A 21,718-nucleotide genomic window follows, 5' to 3' on the forward strand; every position below is an offset into this window, starting at 1 on the left:
TGGAGAAGAAATTGCTCAAAGAAAAAATGGTAAAAAGGTTGCAGCAACAATGAATGGGATTTTTCTCATCGTTGGGAGACACTGGGATGAAATTGGTGTCCATTTGGACTTAAGTAAAGCCTAGAGACCTCATTTAGAAAGCCAGGAAAAACATGTAAGTCTCTTTTGTGGTTTATAATTTCCCTCCTTTCCCCAAGAGGGAGAAGGGATGTTTAGCACCAAGAACATTTTTGCATCTTGGTGCATTTTTGATAACCAAAGCTCTTTTTAGATTCATCTGGGGTGAAGTCTTTATCTTCTTTTTAAAAAACTCCACCAACTGTAAAAACTTCTTTGTTTCATGGAGGAAAAGAGGGAGAATCATAATTTGCTTTTGAATATAGTGTTATTGATTTCCAGTTCCTTGGGGTTGAATTAAGGATTGGAATGAACGTAATTTCCTTTATGGGTGAGAGGTAATCAACTAAATTAATTAACTTATGGCTAGAATTTGGAAATCTGATACTACCGGGTCAATAAATGGATTGATCTAACAACCCAGAAAATGTTCATTATACATACCTATCAAACAGTAGATTATTATTAATATTATTAAAATGGGTTTATTTCAGGAGACAATGAGATTGAAAGGCGGGGTGAAAGGTTAGAATCTTATTTAAATGTGTAACTCATAAAGTATACTGTGAATTTAATTGGATGTGGTTCTAGTATTAACAAGAGTAAGAATGAATTTTTGCATGCTCTCTAGCTCTTCAAAGCATCTTTTCTTCTAAAAAAGAAATGAAACAATCACAACTTCATAGTATTCCATGTGTAGTTGCACCATAGATAAGCTATGATGACAATTGCACTTACATTTTCATCAGTTGTCTAATAATTCCTAGCATAGAGTATGGTTTTTCTATTGCCAGTATTTATTGGGTGACATTATCTATGAGCCTCTACTATGAACCCAATGTATTGATCGTAGATGGCTACAATCAGTTCCAACCTAACTGATGTATGTGTGAACTTAGATATTCTCTTCCAGAGTTATGCAATCTCTTTCAGTGAATCTTCTTTGCTGTTCGGTTGTACGGTCACACTGTTTGGAGAGATTCTTTTGGGACTCTTCATAGTATTCTTGGGCTTACACCAAATTGAATGGTATTATCTGTAAAACTGGCTAACTCGTGGGAGAACTCTCAACTCCAAATTGTTTAGGAATATGTTTTATATCACCATGCCTCATATAAAATCTTTTGCTTCTCTCCACTGTGAACAATCTGTTTAACCACATTTTCTGCTTCAAGCTTTGTAACCAGTTATTGATCCCTAAGAGAAGAGGATCTCGTATGCTATGACTGTTAAATTTTCTTAAGAATTTTTGCAAGGGATTTTTTTTTTTTTTACATTTCCCTCCCCAAAATCAAAGTGTATGCTGTCTGTTGGAGCACACATAGAATTCTAGGTTGATGAGGCAGGATTTCCTTTTCATTTACTTAAAAACACACTGGAAGGAGACTATACCAGCAGAACACATAACCAGCAGAATGAAACAGCAATGCAGTTGTTTGCCGATGCCCCATTGATCCTTTTTGGCAAGGATTTAATTAACACATTTTTTGATATGTGTTATGAGCAGTGGCACATGAGACATCCTGGCAATGGCGGCGCTGAGTTTATCTGGAAAGGTATGGTGTCAGGTGAGATGGTGGCATAGGAGTTCTGGGGTGGTGGCCCCCAGGTCACCACTACCAGCCCTGCTGGGAGGATGCCTCTGCCTCTGCCCCCCCCCAAGCCACTGCTGGTTACAGCCTTAACAATGCTTCCTATTGCTTTGAGATAATGCACAATTGGCTGTGAACTTTGGATATGCTGTTTGAGCACAATGGCTTAACCAGGGCTTTTGTAAATGAGAATGTTGGCGAGAAATATAAATTTGATAAAGAGGTGTCTATAGCCAAAAATAACAATACTAGAAAAGCCATTAATCTTAACAGCAAAGAAGAAATAAGAATAAGGCATCAACGTTCACGATCTGTTTACCGAATGACAATGAGACATTCCTAAATTTCAGGGAGTCAGCATCTAATGCCTTCTGGGTCAAATTCAGACGGCAGATGGTACCAAGTCCAACAACTGTTAACTTATGTTCCCTCTTCTCCTTGACCTTTTGCACGAATCAGGCAGCAAGAGAGGGGCAAAGGAATTATAGGTGTAAAATGTACTCGCTGAAGGGCATTGCCAGCACACTTCACTGTGAGAATTTGAGTTTGGGGCTCTTGGCTTATCAGCCTTAACAGCTTCTTCGTAACGTTCTTTATCAGCAAGATAGTTGTGAAACAATGTGCAACTGCCACATGAATGATAGAACAAGAATTGTTCAAATTTCAACTGCTGAGAGTTGAGTAAGCTAGAGATGATAGTAGATCAGCTGTTCTATGCCATGTTATTCCATATTTTTTAGTCAGTCAACTTTGTTCTGATCTCTGGTTTATTCTCCTGAGCTGCCAAATAATTCATTAGTAAATATTCTACACATTCCACTTTAGAATCCGAAAGTCCCAAACAGCCACACAATTTCATCTTCTGTGTCTATGGTTCACTTTAGAGGATGACAAATGCTTAGCCTGCGATGGGTTTTCAGAGGGAAAAGCTCTTAGAAGAGGCTGGCAGATGAGATGATTGTTTCGTAATTTAGCATCAGGTTTCCCGGAAGGTTTCCGTGCTGGCGGTGGCTCTTGGAGATGGCAATCTAATTTCGTTATGGTGAATCAGAATGGAATAAGCAATTGCATTTGTATTTCATCCTACCTCCCTCCAAGAAGTACTACAGAGTGGGTTTCCCTACAGCACAGGTGGGGGAGCCTGTGGCCCTTCAGATGTTGCTGAACTCTCCCGTCATCCCTCACCATGGGGCAAGCTGACTGTGGCTTATGGGGGTTGGAGTCCAACACCATCTGGAGGGCCTTCCAGAATTCTTTGGGCCTTGCTCAAAAGCAATTCAATTAAAGTGATTGCAGCTGGATAGGGAAAACAGGGTCTTCTCTTTTTTTCTGATAAGGCTATGGGATGATGCTCCAGAAGACGTTCCATACCATACTTCCCTTCTAACTTGTCAAAACACTTCTGAAATGTTTTGGAGGCTATTTGAGATTAGGCTATTTGGTTTTATGGTTTGGCTTTCAAATGAGATAATGCTGATGTTCACTGCCATTTTTCTGGCTTGTCGGGAGCACGTGGTTTTAAGGATGTAAATACGGATAGGCAACTCAGTCTATTTCTGGTCCATGTTATTTTTGCATGTGTTCATGAATAAGTATGTTCCACCCCACCCCAGTTCTACATTAATTTGTGATTAAAAAAATCTTCATGAAAATTCATTTATAGAAACACATTTTAAAATGATTTTCTTCCAAAATATGCATTTTTGAACATTATATCTTTTGAGTTGAGAACTAATTTAGGACATTCAGGAAGTATGAAAGCCGGTGGATAATTGAGTTCTGAGCTGCACATTAGTTTGGGAGGTGCAGACTGAGAACATACCTCTCAAGAAAATCTGGTTTCTGCACCCTGCATAAATTAGGTATGGCAAGAATGACTGCTGATGTGTGCTTTTTTAGTGTAAACTCCATTGTCTTCCATATTTAAAATACTCCCGCCACCGCAATAACTCTTACATGGAACCACCTCTTTCATCCTGAAAACCCACCCATAGTTTGCAAACTTTATCCTTTAATCCCTTCAGTTCTCAACTTCAACCAAAACAAGGTTTTTTTAAACTGTATTGCTCACTCATAATCCTTGCCACTTCCATTCCAGTCCTCCTCCTCCTGTTTTGTTAATGATGCTTTCACCTACTTCCTTTGCATTTCCCTGTTGCATCCTCTCCCACTATCTAAATATAGCCAGATAAAATTGTTTTTTTAGTTACTGTAATAGTAAACCTCAGCACACCTCACAGAACTCTGTATGAATGGGGTCCCTGCTGTCCCAGGGAACTACACACCCTTCTCTCCCTTCCTCTACTTTTGGTTCTGAGCTGGTAAGTGCTGATCAGCACTGGCAGAGGTTGGAAGGGAGATATGGTAGGAGATAGGAAATACAGAAGAGAGTGCCCAGACTGGGGTTGGAAAGAAACTTCACAAGTGAAACAGCCCTTCAATGGACAGAGAAGATTGAGTGCTATCTCAAGACAATTAAACAATTGTATTAACATTAAAGACAGCAAGAAGTGCTTAACTGTATGGATTAAACCACTCAGATTTCACATGGGGTAGAGTGAAAACAACAGTGTCCAAAAATTGAAAATCTAGTGGGTTTCCCCATTTTGCTACTCAAAAATTGTGCAGAATTTGTATCTTGTAAGTGAGGTTTTACTGCAATGTTTCATGTACAAGTGCTTTTAGCCTTATGGACTTTTTCTTGATTATTTTGGCAGGCATGAAACATTAAGTCTCTGAGCTGCCAAATACTGTCAAATAATAAATCCCACTGTATACAGACCATCTAATGCTGTCAGACGCTAAATGCCGCTGCACGTGAGTTATTAACTGCTGTCAAATAATGTATAGGATTACATACCCACTATCAATTACTGTCAGACATGAAATAAGGAACTCAAATACAACAGAAGATCCAATGTAGATATCAACTACTTGGAGCATATGCAGCAAATATTCAATCTCTTGGAGGATATCTAGAAAATATTTAACATAGGAAAAATGTCGGGGAGTGAATTTATATCATACCAAAAAACACGATCATCGTGCTTTGTACTGAACCCAGGTGCCCCATTCTAAAGATTTAAGGGGAACAGTACCTTCAGAGCACTTCCTTCCACTTGTCAACAAATCACTGAATTCATTTTTAAATTCTATTGAAATTATGTTATAAATTTTTTTATACTGTATTTTATTTTTGTGAGCCTCCTAGAGAACCTCTGTTATTGGGTGGCTGCATAAATGAAGCAAGTAAATTAATAAATTATTGGTGAGGCTTGGGAAGAGATCCTGAAACATGAAAACGCAGGAAGCTGGAACAGACCTTTAGCCCAGCATCGTCTTCTCTTTAGTGGCCAGAAAGTTCAAGGAAGCCCACCATCAGGCCATGAAGCTGGCAGGCCTCACCTGGTGTTGAGTTGCTTCCCAAGAACTACATCTTTCTCTAAAGGCACAGTGCTGATGAACATGGAAGTACCATAGAACTATGAGGCTTAGTAGACCTCTCCTCCTCCATGACATTCTACCTTCCTCTTTCAAGTAATTTAAGCAACTGGCCATTACCACATCATGCAACAGCAAACTGATTATGTGATGCATTAAGAAGCATTTCCTTTTGTTTGTCAAGAATTGCCTACCAGTCAGTTTCAATGGATGATCCCTTCCACCCTACGTTCCAGTATTATGGGATAGGGCATGTGTATCCACATCCTCCGGAAAGCTGCCCAGAAGGAAAAGATGGTTCCTCACTTCTCCTGTGGCGTACAGAGAGAATTCAGTCTCTTAGACCCTCTTGTATATTTAGCAGAGAATATCATGTGTGTCGTGGGATGCGGGTGGCACTGTGGGTTAAACCACAGAGCCTAGGACTTGCCGATCAGAAGGTCGGCGGTTTGAATCCCCTCGATGGGGTGAATTCCCGTTGCTCGGTCCCTGTTCCTGCCAACCTAGCAGTTCGAAAGCACGTCAAAGTGCAAGTAGATAAATAGGTACCGCTCCGGCGGGAAGGTAAACGGCGTTTCCGTGCGCTGCTCTGGTTTGCCAGAAGCGGCTTAGTCATGCTGGCCACATGACCCGGAAGCTGTACACCGTCTCCCTCGGCCAATAAAGCGAGATGAGCGCCGCAACCCCAGAGTCGGCCACGACTGGACCTAATGGTCAGGGGTCCCTTTACCTTTACCTATTATGTGTGTAGAAACTTATTTCCCTCATCTCTAACAGCAGGCTCAAGGACCAAATGTTTCCTATTTTTTAAATAGGCATTCATTGTCTTCTTCCCCCACTTGACTAGAAGCTATCTTTGTCTCCATTACTTTTTCAGACCAAGGGCCACATTCCCATCTGAGCAACCTTCCATGCCAGTGGTAGTTGCGGTGGCGGGGGGGGGAGGGAGGGAGGGATAACACCCACCCATATTTATTGTGTAGCGTTATTTACAGATCAAGTATTTCTAGGGAGTACCTGATCTCAGACAAATCCACCACAGGAAAGATGCATCCTAGTTACTATGAAAAAAAGAAGGGCAAACTATGGAGATTCCAATGACTAGAAAATGAGAAAGATGCAGGAAAAGTGCACTAAAGGAGATGATAAAACAGAAACTCATTAGAGTCACAGAGATTCCTATTACTTGGTGTCTAAACAACTCATCTGTCAATCAGAGCTTCACTCATTGGCGAAAACACTTCAAGATGGATCATCTCACAGAGATCTGCACATTTTGCTCCATAACTTCCTTTGTAGGAGAGCTAAAGGCATACTTAACACACACACACACACGAAGACTGAGAGTCTGGGCCTCTGCTGGCAGTGGGCCTGGTACATTAGTACCCCCTGTATCTACCTCTAAGTGATCCTGCTTGGCATAAAATGAGAAATTCCCCGGATAACTTAAATAGCAGCCCTGCTCTCCCTGTATAGCCTTTGAGTGCATATGGTCACTTGGCTGAAATGAGATGTTCTTCCACCCATCCCATAGGTATTCTAGCAGCTTTTAAGTCATCCAGCACTAAGTACAGAGGCTACTCATGCTCTGCAAGAGATTACGCTACACACATACTCTTGAGATCAGCACAGCTATTGGTTCCTTCCATGGGAAGTTAAAAAGGCTCCCATTCTAGGTAACACCCAGGTATGCTGGGGAAGGGTAAGAGCTCTTTAAGCTGTAAACCTGGTCACATAATAATGACTAGGACTGGCATTATACACAACCCTACATCACTTCACAGCACTGGGCATGAGGCTGTAAGTCTGCTAAATATTTTGGAAAGTTGTTTGTTCACTATATATTTGGACACTGCTGAAGATATCGTAACCTAATTTTACATTATGGTTCCTGAGATACAGTTTGGATACAGTTGGATACCATTTTGATACAGTTGGGTACGATTGGATACCATTTTAAATTAAGATGGTGGATGGAAACTTTCAAAACTGCCCTGGTTATTTGGTTTCTTAGAAATCCTGAGCAATGCTGGGTACAAGGCTCCTAGCGTGTGTTATAATAGTGTATAACATGTTGCCTGACAGGGCTCTTTGCATTAGACAAAAATGCACACTAAGGTTCTCAGGGTGCTAAATTCTGCATCCAGTATTAAATGTCTAGTTCCTTGTGGCAACTGGGAGGATTCTCAGGGCAAAATGACATAGTTGTGCATATGGTTAGCTTTTCAAAACCAACTTGTGATCCTTTTATGCTGGGCATGCTTTGACAGAAGCACCGCGGCTGCTAACAAGCTACTATTGGGCAGGTGCCTGCAACCCTTGGCAAAGGGTGCAGAGCAGCAATTATACTATTCCCTCTGTGCTCTGCGGAGGAGTGCTATCAATCCATACATAATTCAAACTAGCTTTTCTTTGCCCCACTATCATTTGTCTCGAACAATGCGAACTGCAGTAAATCTCAACAGATTTCCTTGGTGGTTGTATTTTGAATCAGGGCTGATGTAATATGCACTTGAAGAAATATCAAAACAATGTGCCAAGGAAACCCAAATTTTGCATCCAGAGAACAACATCTCTAGGAAACTGTAGTCATTTTTTTCCTTTTTGAGGGTGTGTGCAATTATTTCCCAAACTTCCACAATTCTTTGCCTTTTTGTTTCCTGACTGATAGTTGCTTTGATACCATTTTTAATTGGTCTATATCTTAGGAACTTTATTCCTAGCCAATCAGAAATCCCATAGTGAACATGATGTCATGGTTAGCCTTTAATCCATGACAAAGTCAGTCAAGAATGAGGGCAGTCTTCTTCGCTCAGTATACAGTAATCCTGGGATTCAGTAGTATACTGCTTCTAAAGAGGGAAATCCCATTGAGAGCTCTTGATAGAACTACAATGACTTTGTTTAGTCACTTTTTAAAGCTATCTAAGTCACTGGATATAACTTTTGGCAGTGTGTTCAGTGGGACTTATTTGCACCATTAATTATACCTCATTTTATCTGTTCTGAATCTGTGCAGTTGAGGCTGGATCATATGCAACTGAGTCATTGTCTTTTACTGAGATCAATGGGGATCTTCCAAGAATACCTCTGGGGTATGAAAGTTAATTTGTGTGGCCATTTCTTTCTTTCTGACCTTTTTACACTTTACGGGAATTGTCTATAGTCTGGATAATATTCGAGGCTTCCCCTTTCTGCAATGAAAAGTTTCCTTTATTTTATTAAATTGTAAGCAAATGTGCACTTAACGAGAAATGAGTTGCCACATTAGCAACACTAAACCACTTTTTATGACTTTAAGATTTCAGTGGGTGTCCTTATCTAGTCATCTCCTGCTTTGCTTTGCTGTTCAGAAAGTGTTTCCCAACCGTGTGGCCAAACACAGATAATAGCTCCACAGTGAATTTTGCAACGAGGAGTAAGTTCTGCTTATGAGAAGAATGCAAAAATGGCTGACTTGACGTTGCTAGGAGCTAACAACTTCCGCCGCTTCACTCCCGAATCCTTGGTTGCCATTGAGAAACGCATTGCGGCCAAGAAAGCATGCAGAGACCCACCCCCTGCAGAGAAGCCACGCCCTCAGCTTGACCTACAGGTATTCCAGAAGCTGCCTGCCCTGTATGGAAACCCTCCTCTGGAGCTCATTGGAGAACCTCTTGAGGATCTTGACCCCTACTATCATGATCATAAGGTGAATAAAATTTTTGTGGCCCATAGGCTTTGGTAATATAATGAGAAGGGGGGGGGGCTGCATTATTTGAAAGAAACAAGGTGATCATAGGAAGGTGGAAAGTTGTGTGCCTTTTAAATAATTCTAATAGGGCTTCATTAACATTGCAGATTTCTTTCTGACGGTGTATTATCCTTGATTTCTAGCACAGCGTTGAGCAGACTTTAGCCTTAGCTGATAACTACAATCCTGGAGAGAGACTGAGAAGAACCCCCTATTGGCTGACAGGACTGTAGCATCACAATTCAGCTTCTCCAGTTAGCGCTGATAAATCTGCAGTTATTCTACTAGGTTTTCATTATCTTTCCTGTGCTTTTTGACAGTTCCACCCCATCATTTTTTATATGTTGTAAGCCGCTGTGCACATGGTTTGAACTTTGGAAAGACGGCATACAAATGAATGATTGATTGTCACATATCAGCCCCTAGAATCCTGCTAGCCCTTTAAGGTGAGCAAGTTAAGAAGACAGAGCAACCTGTTCCTCCAGCAGCTTTCACAGTCTCTCTCCTGTCTTTCATGAACACTCCTGACACCTTTTTTGTAGCCTACTTTTAAAAAAAACATCTCCCAAATTCATTCCCCTTAATTGATATACTTAGGGACGGAGCGCATAGTGTGATATTAGCATTAACTGTCATAGAACAATGTTTCCAGTTAATGTATTTCCACCCACAGACATTTATGGTGTTGAACAAAGGGAAGGCCATCTTCCGATTTACAGCCACACGTGCTTTGTATATCTTTAGCCCTTTTCATCCAATCAGACGAATGGTAATTAAGCTTTTGGTACATTCATATCCTTTACGTGAAGAAGATGTGCAAGAGCAACAGACCTCTCCTGTTCACTGTTCCTCAGCAAGTGCAATTCAGAGTATGCTGCCTCTGACCAGGAAACATCCATTTATCTCTCATGGCTACTGGCTATTCATGAACCAATCCTCCATTCATTTATCTCTTTTATAGCCTTCTGATTCAGAGGCCACCTGCACATCACATGGCAATGGATTCCATTATGGTAGGGTTAACCAACAAGGTGGCCTCCAGATGTTTTGGACTTCAGGTCCCATCCGTCTCAGACAGCATGGCTAATGATCAATATTGATGTGTACTGTAGTCCATCTGAAGAGCATAACATTGGAGAGCATAACATTGGCTAATCCTGCATTAAGTTGATGGTGTTTTTTTTGTTTATGTGTTTATGTGTGTGTTTGTGTGTTTGTGTGTGTGTGTGTGTGTGTGTGTGTAAAGAATCCCTCTTTGTTGTTGTTGTTGTTCAGGACAAATGTGCATCTAACCAATTTCACTGGGTGGCCTTGGGTTCCAGTATTGAGAGAAATATCTTCTCTCCCAATGTCACACTTCTGCCATTCAGTCAAATTCTGTTGTAATTCAGGAAGAGAGATATGAGGTGTATCCACACCTGGAACACAACTCCTTGTAAGGCAGTCTTACCTAGGATGGTACCCTCCAGATTCTTCAGAGTAGACTACAACTTCAATAATCCCCAGGGCCTTGGCTATGCTGGTGGGGCTGATGAAAACATCTGGATGGTACCATGTTGTGGAAGGCTGTCATAAGATGTGTGAAAAGTTGTGCTACTTCTACAAACCTAATATTTTTATGGGGATAATATTAGCAGTTTGTGGATGCTCAACATTACATCAAGGGAAGGGTGGGGGACCCCTCCACACACATTTGAAGCTGAGAATCCACAGCAAATGCTAGTGTAAAGTTTTTCAATTGTCATTTTCCTTAACTCCTGTTACTTACATTGTTCACTATGTTTATTATGGTCACTATTTTCACCAATTGTGTCTTCATGGCTCTTGCGGACGTGCAGTCAAATAGCAGCGAGACTTCCTCCACGAAGTATGTTGAGTAAGTAACTTTGGTGATATCGTTCCTTCTATTTCTACTATATTCTCCTAATACAGGACCTAAAAATGCAGAACACACTGTGGAAAAAGGTGTCTTATGCAAGGATTAATTCATATGCCCCTCGTTTGAGTTTATTTCAAGTTTGGATGCCTTTATCTAGGGACTATTACACACAGCTAGGGATGTCAGAGAATGCTGAAGAAAATGGAAACAGGAGCAGAAATGGGTAATGTTTGCTTATTCAATGCAGTGAATATGGTCAGTATTGAGTGCTGTTGCTGTTTTCAGTCCACAAACAATATGTAATGGAAAAGCAACTTCAACACTGATTTTAAATTCATAATCTAAAATCCAACAAAGCAATATTCAGAATGCCCTCTGACCAAGCTGCTATCCCTTTTTTTTGGTAGCAAATTGGTTTACTCTTAGTATGCCTTTGTTAAGGTCAACCCACAGTCTTTTCCTATACTTAAAAAAAAAGAGTTATTGCAGTTCATTAGTCCCTTATGACGCCTCAAGACAGAAAAGGACCAAATATCACATGAATACTCACTTTCCATTACTCTATGGGGAGTTGGCAAATCGGCATACATTTAAAACTGAAAACATTGGGGTAAGCCAGAGGAATATATCTTACGATTGTTACCTTACTTTCTGTGTTGACCTTGTTTCCCTGTACACTTTCACTCCCCAGGTATACTTTCACGGCCATTTATTCCTTCGAATGTCTAATCAAGATATTGGCAAGAGGCTTTTGCTTGAATGAATTCACCTTCCTTCGAGACCCATGGAACTGGCTGGATTTCAGTGTTATCGTGATGGCGTAAGCATCAGTGTTTGCTGCAATTAAATAATTTCCTTTCAATAAATTGGACAGTGGTGGCTAAAAGGGACATTTAAAAACAACAACATAGCATGCACTTATTCCCCTTCCACGTTTAGAATACTTACTGTATTTTTCCATGTATAAGACTGTATTTCCCCCCAAATTTTTTAAGTTTGAAATTGGAGGTCGTCTTATACACACAATGTTGCAATTAATTATTTCTTAATTTGGGGCTCAAAAAATAGGGGACGTCTTATACATGGGGGCACCTTATACATGGGAAAATGTTTGGTCTCAGAGCCTAAAAGAAGTTTGATTTAATTTCTGGGTAGAAAGCGCATATAAAAGTGATTAGAGGAAGGAGAGAAAGCTCTTATCGAGGCAGCTGCCATTGATATCATCACGAAATGCTTTCTAGTCCTCCAGATCTTGCTCATAAAGATTTTGTCGCGCTGCTGTAAAACTTGGGATTCCCCCCAAATGCTGAAATAGTTATTCATCAGCGTCTCCAGCCTAATATTTTTGCAGGCATTAGGACCAGAGATTGACTTTCTCAGGAAGTTGAATTCTGTTCCCCATTACTACATTCTGCACTCTCTGTATATTATGCCCGATCCTTCTCCATGCAGCTCCGGTACTAAAAGGCCAGTGCTTTGAGAGCCTTGCCTGCAGGCAGCACTAACACACCATTAATTGCAAATGGCTCCTAATAGAGGATTGCAGGTCCCTGGAGGAAGTGTGTGTCTCGCTTCCATCCTGTTTGGGACTCAGCAGGCAGAGAGCTGATCCAATCCCCTGGTCCACTCTCCTCTGAAGATAAGATACTTCTTCGCTGAGGGTTTTTGACTCCCATGTCGCTTGAGGTGTTAGTGTAGCCTTATGAGGCTTTGCCCTCGGGTGGGAAAAAGTATTGCACCCGGGAAAGGGAGTGGGAGTCAAACAGACACTCAAGGAATAGTTTCAGAGAAAAAGCTTTATTTCTACCATCCATGAACTGGTAGAAGGAGCAAGTGTGTGATAACTCACAAACAAGCACGAGTTCACAGCCATTTGCACAGAGCATATATTCCCCTTCCAGTTCCCTCCCCTTTCTCCTCCTCTTCAAGAGTCCTGCTCCATGAGTTCCCCTAAGCATGAACAGAAAGCTCCTGTCTTGGGACTCTTTTGGACTCTTCCCAGGAAAGGGGGTGAGAAGCCAAGGGGGTCGAGGAGCCTTGTGGTTCAGCATGTCTAAGATGTTGCAACTGAATGAATCGTAGAATCATAGAGTTGGAAGAGACCACAAGGGCCATCGAGTCCAACCCCCTGCCAAGCAGGAAACACCATCAGAGCACTCCTGACATATGGTTGTCAAGCCTCTGCTTAAAGACCTCCAAAGAAGGAGACTCCACCACACTCCTTGCCAGCAAATTCCACTGTCGAACAGCTCTTACTGTCAGGAAGTTCTTCCTAATGTTTAGGTGGAATCTTCTTTCTTGTAGTTTGGAGCCATTGCTCCGTGTCCGCTTCTCTGGAGCAGCAGAAAACAACCTTTCTCCCTCCTCTATGGGACATCCTTTTATATATTTGAACATGGCTATCATATCACCCCTTAACCTCCTCTTCTCCAGGCTAAACATGCCCAGCTCCCTTAGCCGTTCCTCATAAGGCATCGTTTCCAGGCCTTTGACCATTTTGGTTGCCCTCCTCTGGACACGTTCCAGTTTGTCCGTGTCCTTCTTGAACTGTGGTGCCCAGAACTGGACACAGTACTCCAGGTGAGGTCTGACCGGAGCAGAATACAGTGGCACTATTACTTCCCTTGATCTAGATGCTATACTCCTATTGATGCAGCCCAGAATTGCATTGGCTTTTTTAGCTGCCACGTCACACTGAATGAGATAACAGTCAGTTCTCAGGCTTGCTCTGACAGAGCCTATTCATTAGCTTTTTGGAGCTCTCTCGTACTGATAAAAGTAACATTTTGCCTATGCACAGCATCTTGTGAGAATCCACAGAAAAGCTCTAGCTGTGGATTTTTAGGAGAGAGAAAGGGAATTTTGGACAGTTTTGAGGCCTGGGGTGATTATTTTTTTGGGGGGGTGACTTCGGGCCTAGGTGGGGTCACCTGTCCTCACCTCTTTCATTAGACTAGTCGTTCTACCACATATTTTGCAATGGTTGTCCCCAAAATGTGTGGTAAAATTACCCTCCTCACCATTGCCTTGCTGAGGTGATGCAAGTGATCACACTACCCTGCAATAGGGGATTGGCGAATCTGTCCATTTTAGCTTCTTTCCCCAGAGCTGTGCTTTTGTGCTGAAAAACTGTTTCATGTTCAAACTTCTGACTGTGGAACCATATTGTAGTTTAAACCCAGAAGCTCTGCTGAGGGGAATAAAAGTGAGCACAAGCAATTTACAGGCCTCAGCAAAATCTGCTCATAGTCCCTCAGCCTGAGGTAAAGTTCTGAGCCTGACTAATACCTAGATGGAGCCATGATTGTGTTGTAAATAAAAATATGCCCTTTTCCCTTATGGGGTATCCAAGAGCCCATATAGGGTCCTTACATAGGTTCCCTATTGGTAGGAGAAAATAACAGAGGCCAACCAGAGAATATTGAGAAGCAAAGCAGCTAGTAAGCTTGATCTTTATTGATCTGTTGCAACAGGGTGCTCCCCTCACACGCAGGAGAGGAGGAGGACCCCCAAAATTGCTGTGCAAGTGTAGCACCCTGCTTGTGGTTAACGCTTAGCTGGAATGAAATATTCAACGCAGCAATAGAGAAATTAAAATAGTAATTTATTTGTCAGACAAATAAATAAGAGGCACAGTGGTACATGGTTACCAAGCTCTGGCCTGGCCTCCTGCCATTCTGGCCAGCACTTATATTCCCTTAATCCAGCCCCCTTTGCTCCTCCTGTGGCTGCCTCTGTCCAATCAGCCTGGTTGAAATTCCTATTGGCTGTTTGGTAGAACCAATCACAAAAGATACACCCACAAAAGATACACCCACTTCCTTGCCCTTATAAGGGAGACAAAGAGCTATATATATGACATATAAGTAATAATATATCTTACATGGAATCTTAATTACCAGCTCACCTCTTGCCCTCCTTGCCCTATTGCCTTCTAAAACAAATGTTTAATCTTACATTTTTTATGTTCAACAGATGTCAAGGATCTTGAGTTTCACATCAACATTGAAAGATTTCCTTCATTTAATGTTTCTAAACAAAATGCCTGACAACTATATATCAAGACTGCTTGGATGGCGTCTTCTGTCTGGCAGGGGGGGGGGCTGGTGGCTGACTTAATTTCAGGATAAATACAACTCTTACAACCATATGAAATAAGAATCTAGCATTCCTTAAATCCTTTGCATAATTACATTTAAGCCAATATATTTAAGCTAATATATTTCATACATTTATCATAGGTAGCCTCTTAAAAGAATAAAGCTTTTCAAAGTAAAAAGGAAGAAACTCAGTAAAACAGCTTTTAAAAGAAGCCTCTTCAGTTTAAGAAAGAATGGCTTTAGAAAAAGACTTCCCCAAAAATGCTCTCTTTCTTCTAGCTAAATGTTTTTTTTTCCATTTGCTCCTGGCCTTTCAACCTTAGAAAGAAGATCTGGCTCATTTTACTGGGAGGCACATTAGTATTATCTTACCCCATTCCTAATGGTGTTTTTTCAGCCTTGGGGCAGCATATGTAATTCTCCCTTTTTATGACTTTGAGAATTGTTTTTCTACTATAAATCAATGGGGCCCTCTTGTCTTAGGAGAATGGCCAAGGTTTTCTCTGCCTGGCATGAAACATTTGAAAATCCGTTTTAAGCTCATTTTTAAATACAAGCCTTGATTGAAATATATAGAAGCTTTGATAAAAATGCAGGCTTATGGTTAGGTGCCTCACAAGGGCTTATAAAGACTTTTGAAATTCCCATCCTCTAGATCAAGACCACCCCCAGAAACATTATGCATTCATCACAGAAGAGGTGTAACCTAAGACCACCCCTCAGATAAGGGGATCTAAAACAGAACATTTGCATGTTGTTTTCTCCTGTCGCTTTGTTTATTTCCTGTCTGGCAGGTTACTTGATTGGATTTCTTGGGGAGCCTGGGCAGTCTTTTGTAATGCTAAGGCTCCCACCCTTATTCAAACACAGATTAAGACAGGATTTGTGAAGGAAGAGACAATGGGGAGGCTTTTCCATTTTGACCATGCAGAGAAACATTTGCTTAGTATTGGAATCAAAATGGTTCCAGGTTGGCTTTCCTGTGCTGATCTATGTACGTGTGGTTATGAACGTTGCCATATATCTAAGACCATAAAATTCCTATCACAATTGGCCAGGAAGTGCCCAGAAATCTTTGGAAAGAGATGTGAAAGTAGCAGTATTCCTTTATAAATCTGAGGTAAAAGGCCACCATCTGAGCCTAATACCTAAAATAGAAGACTGCCCAGGAAATGTCCCAAGCTCTTGAGAGGAACACTGGGGTAGAAAAGTAAAAAATACATCAGTAAAATAGTCACATGTCACTTGAATACACTGAGATAAAGGCCATGGAGAGGCCTGAAGGAAAGCCAAAGTTCTGGTCTTGACTAATACATACATGGAAGATTGCCTAGATGTCTTCTTTTGAAGGAAGGGGTGGCCATGGGGAGAGAGAAATATGAAACAAAAACAAAACCAGGCCCCAAAGTCTACCTCCTGCTATAGGCCTCAGCCTGAAGTAAGAGCCCTTCAAAAAAAGGCTCATGTAATGATTACAGTGGTACCTTGGTTTGCATACGTCTTGGTTTGCATACGCTTTGGATTACAAAAACATCAAACCCGGAAGTGCGTATCCTGGTTGGCAACCTTTTTGTTTTGGATTACAACCCATTTTTTGGGGATTATGAACAGTTTTGGGGGGGAGGCCCCACTGGCGAAAGCGCGCCTTGGGTTACAACCTGTTTTGGTTTACAAACAAACCTCCGGAACGGATTATGGTTGTAAACCAAGGTAACCGCAGTATTTATAATAATTTATAATAATAATTTATTATTTATACCCCGCCCATCTGGCTGGGCTTCCCAGTTTGTATTTACAAACATTTAGCAGAAATGAAACTAGCCCTGGCTAGGCCGAGTCAGATCTTTCCTACCACCCTTCTCACTATATTTGCACCTCCAAACTGATTGTTGCTAATTAATATTAATTTTAATTAAAAATTGATTTTAATTTTAAATATTAATTTTAAATTAATATTAATTAATATAATATAATATATATACTGTTGTATATACAAGAAAGGTCCTTCCGGATCTTACTTGCATATATAATGCTTTGCACGGTAGAGACGCTAAGGCTGTAGACAAGCTCCCGGATTTTAAGCCTGCATTGCAGGGGGTTGGACTAGATGACCCTGAGAGCCCTTTCCAACACTACAGTTCCATGATTCTAAGGGCTGTCCCTCTGCTTCTGCCAGGCCATTGGTTTTCTGGACAGTGAGAAAGAACTTAATGCCCCCCACCCCACTTGCTGATACCATGGCTGCATCGGACTCCATGGGGGGCGTCCCTGTGCCAGCTCTTTAGAGGGTATTTTAGCCCTGGGCAGCGCCACTTCTGAATGGCAGCAAATTGTACCTGCAGTGGCCATTTGATTGACTGCGATGTTCATTTACCCAGAATGTAAGGCCTCCCCAAGTTATACACCTATAGGCCAGGGCATGGATTTGGGGGTAAATGGAAGATGCCAAGCAGCCACTGTAAACTGGAAGCCAGGCTCTGCTTCCATTCAAGAGCAGCATAGCTGTCCATTGCCACTAAAAGGCCTTTCATGGGCACAGTGAGGAGTATGTTGACTAGAGCTACAGTTGGGTCAGGCTAATAATAATAATAATAATTTATTATTTATACCCTGCCCATCTGGCTGGGCTTCCCCAGCCACTCTGGGCGGCTTCCAACAAAATATTAAAATACAGTAATGCATCAAACATTAAAAGCTTACCTAAACAGAGCTGCCTTCAGATGTCTTCTAAAAGTCTGGTAGTTATTGTTCTCTTTGACATCTGGTGGGAGGGCGTTCCACAGGGCGGGTGCTACTACCGAGAAGGCTGCGTAAGGGGACCAGTGTTGCTGCTGTAACCCCTCCCCAAAGTTTGTATTTTTAAAAAACTTACTTCACATTTTGATTTTACAGACTTTTGGGAGAGTTTATTGATATGGGTGGTGTTTCCGTCCTTCGGATGTTCCGGGTGCTGAGAGCTTTAAAAACCGTTTCCATTATCCCAGGTATGAAAAATCTCTGAATTATTTCTGACAGCAATCAGGTTGCATTTGCCCTTGCAAAGTTCAAATCTATGTGTCAATGGCACATCAGATGCATATATTTCAATGGTATTCATTCAGAGACAATCGTGTTGCAGCTGTTCCTTTGGGGGGCACATATAGGAAGGCTTGCTAGCTTTTTGCCTGGATGAGTTGCTATAGCTGTCATTTTCCAGGTTTGAGCCTCACCCCATGCCCAGTTCTCTAGAAGTGAATCTCTAGGTTAGGAATGATGCATCTTAAGGCTTGTGCATATGCATCAATGCACCTAAATGCATTTTTGTTATTGTAATGCATTTCAAACTGCTTTTATTGTTGTGTTTTAAATGGTTGTAACCTGCCCTGGGACCTAAGGGTGAAGGACAACTAAATATTATATTATATTATAATAATATAATAATATTGTAATGCACCCTGTGACCTCTTGGTGATGGGCAGGTAATAAATGTTGGGCATGCGCAGTCATTTCACATGCTTCACCTGCCGATGTTTATTTTGAACTGTTCATATATTAAAAGAATAGTGTTTCCCTAGAATATCAATAATGAAAAGAAAAAAAAACACTCTCTTTACTTTTAAATTAGTGTAGCAAGAGAGGCAATCTGAATGTTTAATACAGGAAGCATTGTGTAATAGTGGGGGACGAAACTGGACTTGACATGATTCTTTGTATAATAGACATATATTATGTTCACAAGTGTACCTATTTTTATCTGTGAAATACTAGAATACCGTACATAAATATACATGTACAGTGGTACCTCGGGTTAAGTACTTAATTCGTTCTGGAGGTCCGTCCTTAACCTGAAACTGTTCTTAACCTGAAGCATCTCTTTAGCTAATGGGGCCTCCTGCTACTGCCGTGCCGCCACTGCACAATTTCTGTTCTCATCCTGAAGCAAAGTTCTTAACCTGAGGCACTATTTCTGGGTTAGCGGAGTCTGTAACCTGAAGCGTATGTAACCTGAAGCATATGTAACCCGAGGTACCACTGTATCTTGTACTGTGTTGCAAGTTGCTGGTAAACTGAGGTGCTTCCAAACAGGGGCTTAATTTGCAAATGGGGTACTGGCAACTGTTTGTTGTTGGGTTGCTGTTTTTTGCTTACTGGATTTTTCTTAGAAAGGGAAAATCTGGAATAAATGGGAGAATTATGGGTTAGCCAATGACATTATACAGACATTGGGGGAAAAAACACCCCTGCGTGTATGAGGAGAATGCTGGGGACAGAGAAGAACCTGAAACTTTCATGAGAGCAAAACAAAAAAACCTATCGTATTTTTTTATTCACCTCAATATAGTGAGGGAGCTGATTTTGAAAACACCCCAAAAATGTTGTTCTGAAAACTTCCAAATGTCCCGTAGGTTATCTTCCCTAAGCGGATGAAATGCCTTCATTATTTGAAGGTGTTTTTTTTTTTAATTACAGATAGGTAGCCGTGTTGGTCTGCCATAGTCAAAACAAAAAATTCCTTCCAGTAGCACCTTAAAGACCAACTAAGTTAGTTCTAGAACTAACTTAGTTGGTCTTTAAGGTGCTACTGGAAGGAATTTTTTTTTTTTTTTTTAATGTTAGCTTGCTGTACCACCTGTAGAGAAAATCAATTGCTTCATGTCCTGTTGCAAACAGTTATGGTTAGTGATTGTTCATTTGATATTATTTTTATACAAAGCAAAACATGCTGGCTGGCTGCCCATTTACAAATCATACAAACTGTGCTGAAAATTCAAACCCACTGATTACAGATCCGAATGCTGTATAGGTTTGCTACCAACAATGAACAGATTTTCTCTGTTCCATCCATCTGTTGTTTTTATTTATTAAATGGAGCACATAAAACAATTTACTAAGTGCTGTACACAGAATATTTAGGAAAGCATGGGTTTATTTGCACTACAATATGTTTCACTTTGAGTTTACCTCAGATAAGTTCTAAAATTAGTATCAGAACTGGTGTATGCTTGTATTGTGCATTGGTGTTTGACAGTTTTCACTTATCAATGAATGTTAAGTGAACTCTAGGTCCATTTGGACACTCCAAATTGTTCTGCAGGTACTTTGATTTTGGAATTCATATGTCATTCATTTCCCCCCTCTGCAGGTCTGAAAGTCATTGTAGGTGCCTTAATCCAGTCTGTTAAGAAACTCGCAGATGTTATGATCCTGACTGTTTTCTGCCTGAGTGTGTTTGCCCTCATTGGTCTTCAACTCTTTAAAGGACATTTGAGACACAAATGTGTCAAGAACTACACGGAATATATCAGCCAGAGCATATCCAATGAAACATCCTTTTCATCTAAACAGAACTTGACTACGTATGAGAATTTTACTAATAGCCCAGGTAAATGCTGTCCTCAGATCTTTGCAAAACAATGGATTTATTCCATCTTCTGTCTTCAGGTTTGAAATGGGCCCTAGCAAACAAAACACACGAGTCTGCCACTTCAGACTGTTACTCCTAAGAATAGTGAGAATTATAAGTATCAGATAAGTGCTTCGGTAGGTTTGCCATGCGGGTAGCATTGGGATAAATCCTTTTTGGATTATTGCAATCTTACTTTCAAACTCCCAAGTGTTCTTCCATGAGTGGTGCGATTGTAACTGAACCCCATGCCTGAACTTGCACAGGATGGGAGTCCAGGGAATTGAGGTGGTAACTGATCAAGTACTAAGTCATACCGACAAATTAAAAATGAACAAATCACCAAGTCCTGGTTGCATCCACCGAAGTTCTTTAACAATTCCTATGTAAAAAACAAAAATAAGAACATTAGAAGGAGGCCCCTGCTCAATGGAGAATGTTGGGCTTTCAGATTTCAGTGGCGATGCTGAAATTCAGCAGCCCCCGCCTCTTGCCTTCCGTTCTAAATCATTATTGCAGCACCCTCTCAGCTCAGTAGCCAGTGTGGGTGAATGTGTGTCATGCTCCCCTAAATTTGCCTCTGCCATGCTGTATCGGGCAAAAGGGCCATCAAGTCCAACACTCCGTTCTCACAGTGGCTCAGTGTAACTCTGATACCCAGCAGCTAGTATTTACAGGCACAGTGTGCCTCCAACAGTGGAGGTAGAACATGACCTCATGGCTAGTAGCCATCAAAAGCCTTAACCTCCATGATTTGATCTGATTCTCTGTTAAAGTCATCCAAGTTGGTGGTCATCACTACATCTAGTGGGTGGGAATACCATAAGTTAACTATGTGTGAAGAAGTATTTGTTTTGCCCTGCCTAATATAATGTTCAGCTTCACTGGACAGGATGCTAGTCATCCAAATGTGCAGCAGTTGTGTAAAAGGCAAAATCCAGTATCATAATGCCATTATTCAAATCCGTGGCGTGACCACACTGGTAACCATATTGTGCACAAATGATGCCGTCCCCTTTCTTGCCCCCGCTGAAGCCTTGCTTACTGGGGTTGCATGGCTGCAGCTTCCAAGTTCTGACAATATTGCATGGAGGCAGTGTTGTTGTTGCCAATTTTCCTTAAAATTAGCTCTAAAATGTCCCTGTGATTTTGCCGTAGCTCAACAACTTAACAACTTTGGTGAAGAAAGCTCAACAACTTTTGTGTCCAGATTTTCACTTTTTGAAATATGGCAACCCTAGTTTAGTTTAGTGCATGAGCAACATGAAATCTTGGGCTCATGCACTCTTCCTTCCTCTCCCCTCCTTTAGCACAGATGTGATTAGAAGCACCCACTTCTGGTTTTAAACTAAACTGTTTCACATTATATCAGAACTGGAGGAACAGTGATTAGTTTAAACCATGGTTTGTTGATGAGCCAGGTCGATAACCATGGGTTTTGACAAAACGACTGGCTGTTTTAGAACCTCTACT

General features: G+C 41.2%; 1 protein-coding gene and 1 long non-coding RNA gene across 9 annotated transcripts in view; one reads left to right on the forward strand and one right to left on the reverse strand.

Annotated features, from left to right (window-relative positions):
• LOC309326100 overlaps window positions 1-16,337 on the reverse strand; it is a 39,140-nt gene extending 22,803 nt beyond the window's left edge. The window contains exons 1-3 of one of the 2 annotated variants that reach the window (XR_014150147.1): window positions 16,181-16,337; window positions 11,406-11,599; window positions 10,652-10,818 (exon numbers count right to left, since the gene is read on the reverse strand). This is a non-coding gene — a long non-coding RNA (uncharacterized lncRNA). Of the gene's footprint in view, window positions 1-10,600; window positions 10,819-11,405; window positions 11,600-16,180 lie in introns of those variants that run through there. The other variant, XR_014150148.1, reaches the window with a different exon arrangement.
• LOC309325873 (sodium channel protein type 5 subunit alpha-like) overlaps window positions 12,278-21,718 on the forward strand; it is a 38,414-nt gene continuing 28,973 nt past the window's right edge. For 4 of the 7 annotated variants that reach the window (XM_081834174.1, XM_081834179.1, XM_081834175.1 and 1 more), the window contains exons 1-3: window positions 17,167-17,243; window positions 17,755-17,846; window positions 19,985-20,224. In XM_081834174.1, the coding sequence (XP_081690300.1) occupies window positions 17,182-17,243; window positions 17,755-17,846; window positions 19,985-20,224 (394 nt within the window). In that variant the 5' untranslated portion in view covers window positions 17,167-17,181. Of the gene's footprint in view, window positions 12,449-15,911; window positions 15,983-16,042; window positions 16,073-17,166; window positions 17,244-17,754; window positions 17,847-19,984; window positions 20,225-21,718 lie in introns of those variants that run through there. The other 3 variants (XM_081834177.1, XM_081834176.1, XM_081834178.1) reach the window with 3 other exon arrangements.

This window comes from Podarcis erhardii (genome assembly GCF_964252035.2).
Source record: "Podarcis erhardii genome assembly, chromosome: 12".
NCBI classification, from domain to species: Eukaryota; Metazoa; Chordata; class Lepidosauria; order Squamata; family Lacertidae; genus Podarcis; species Podarcis erhardii.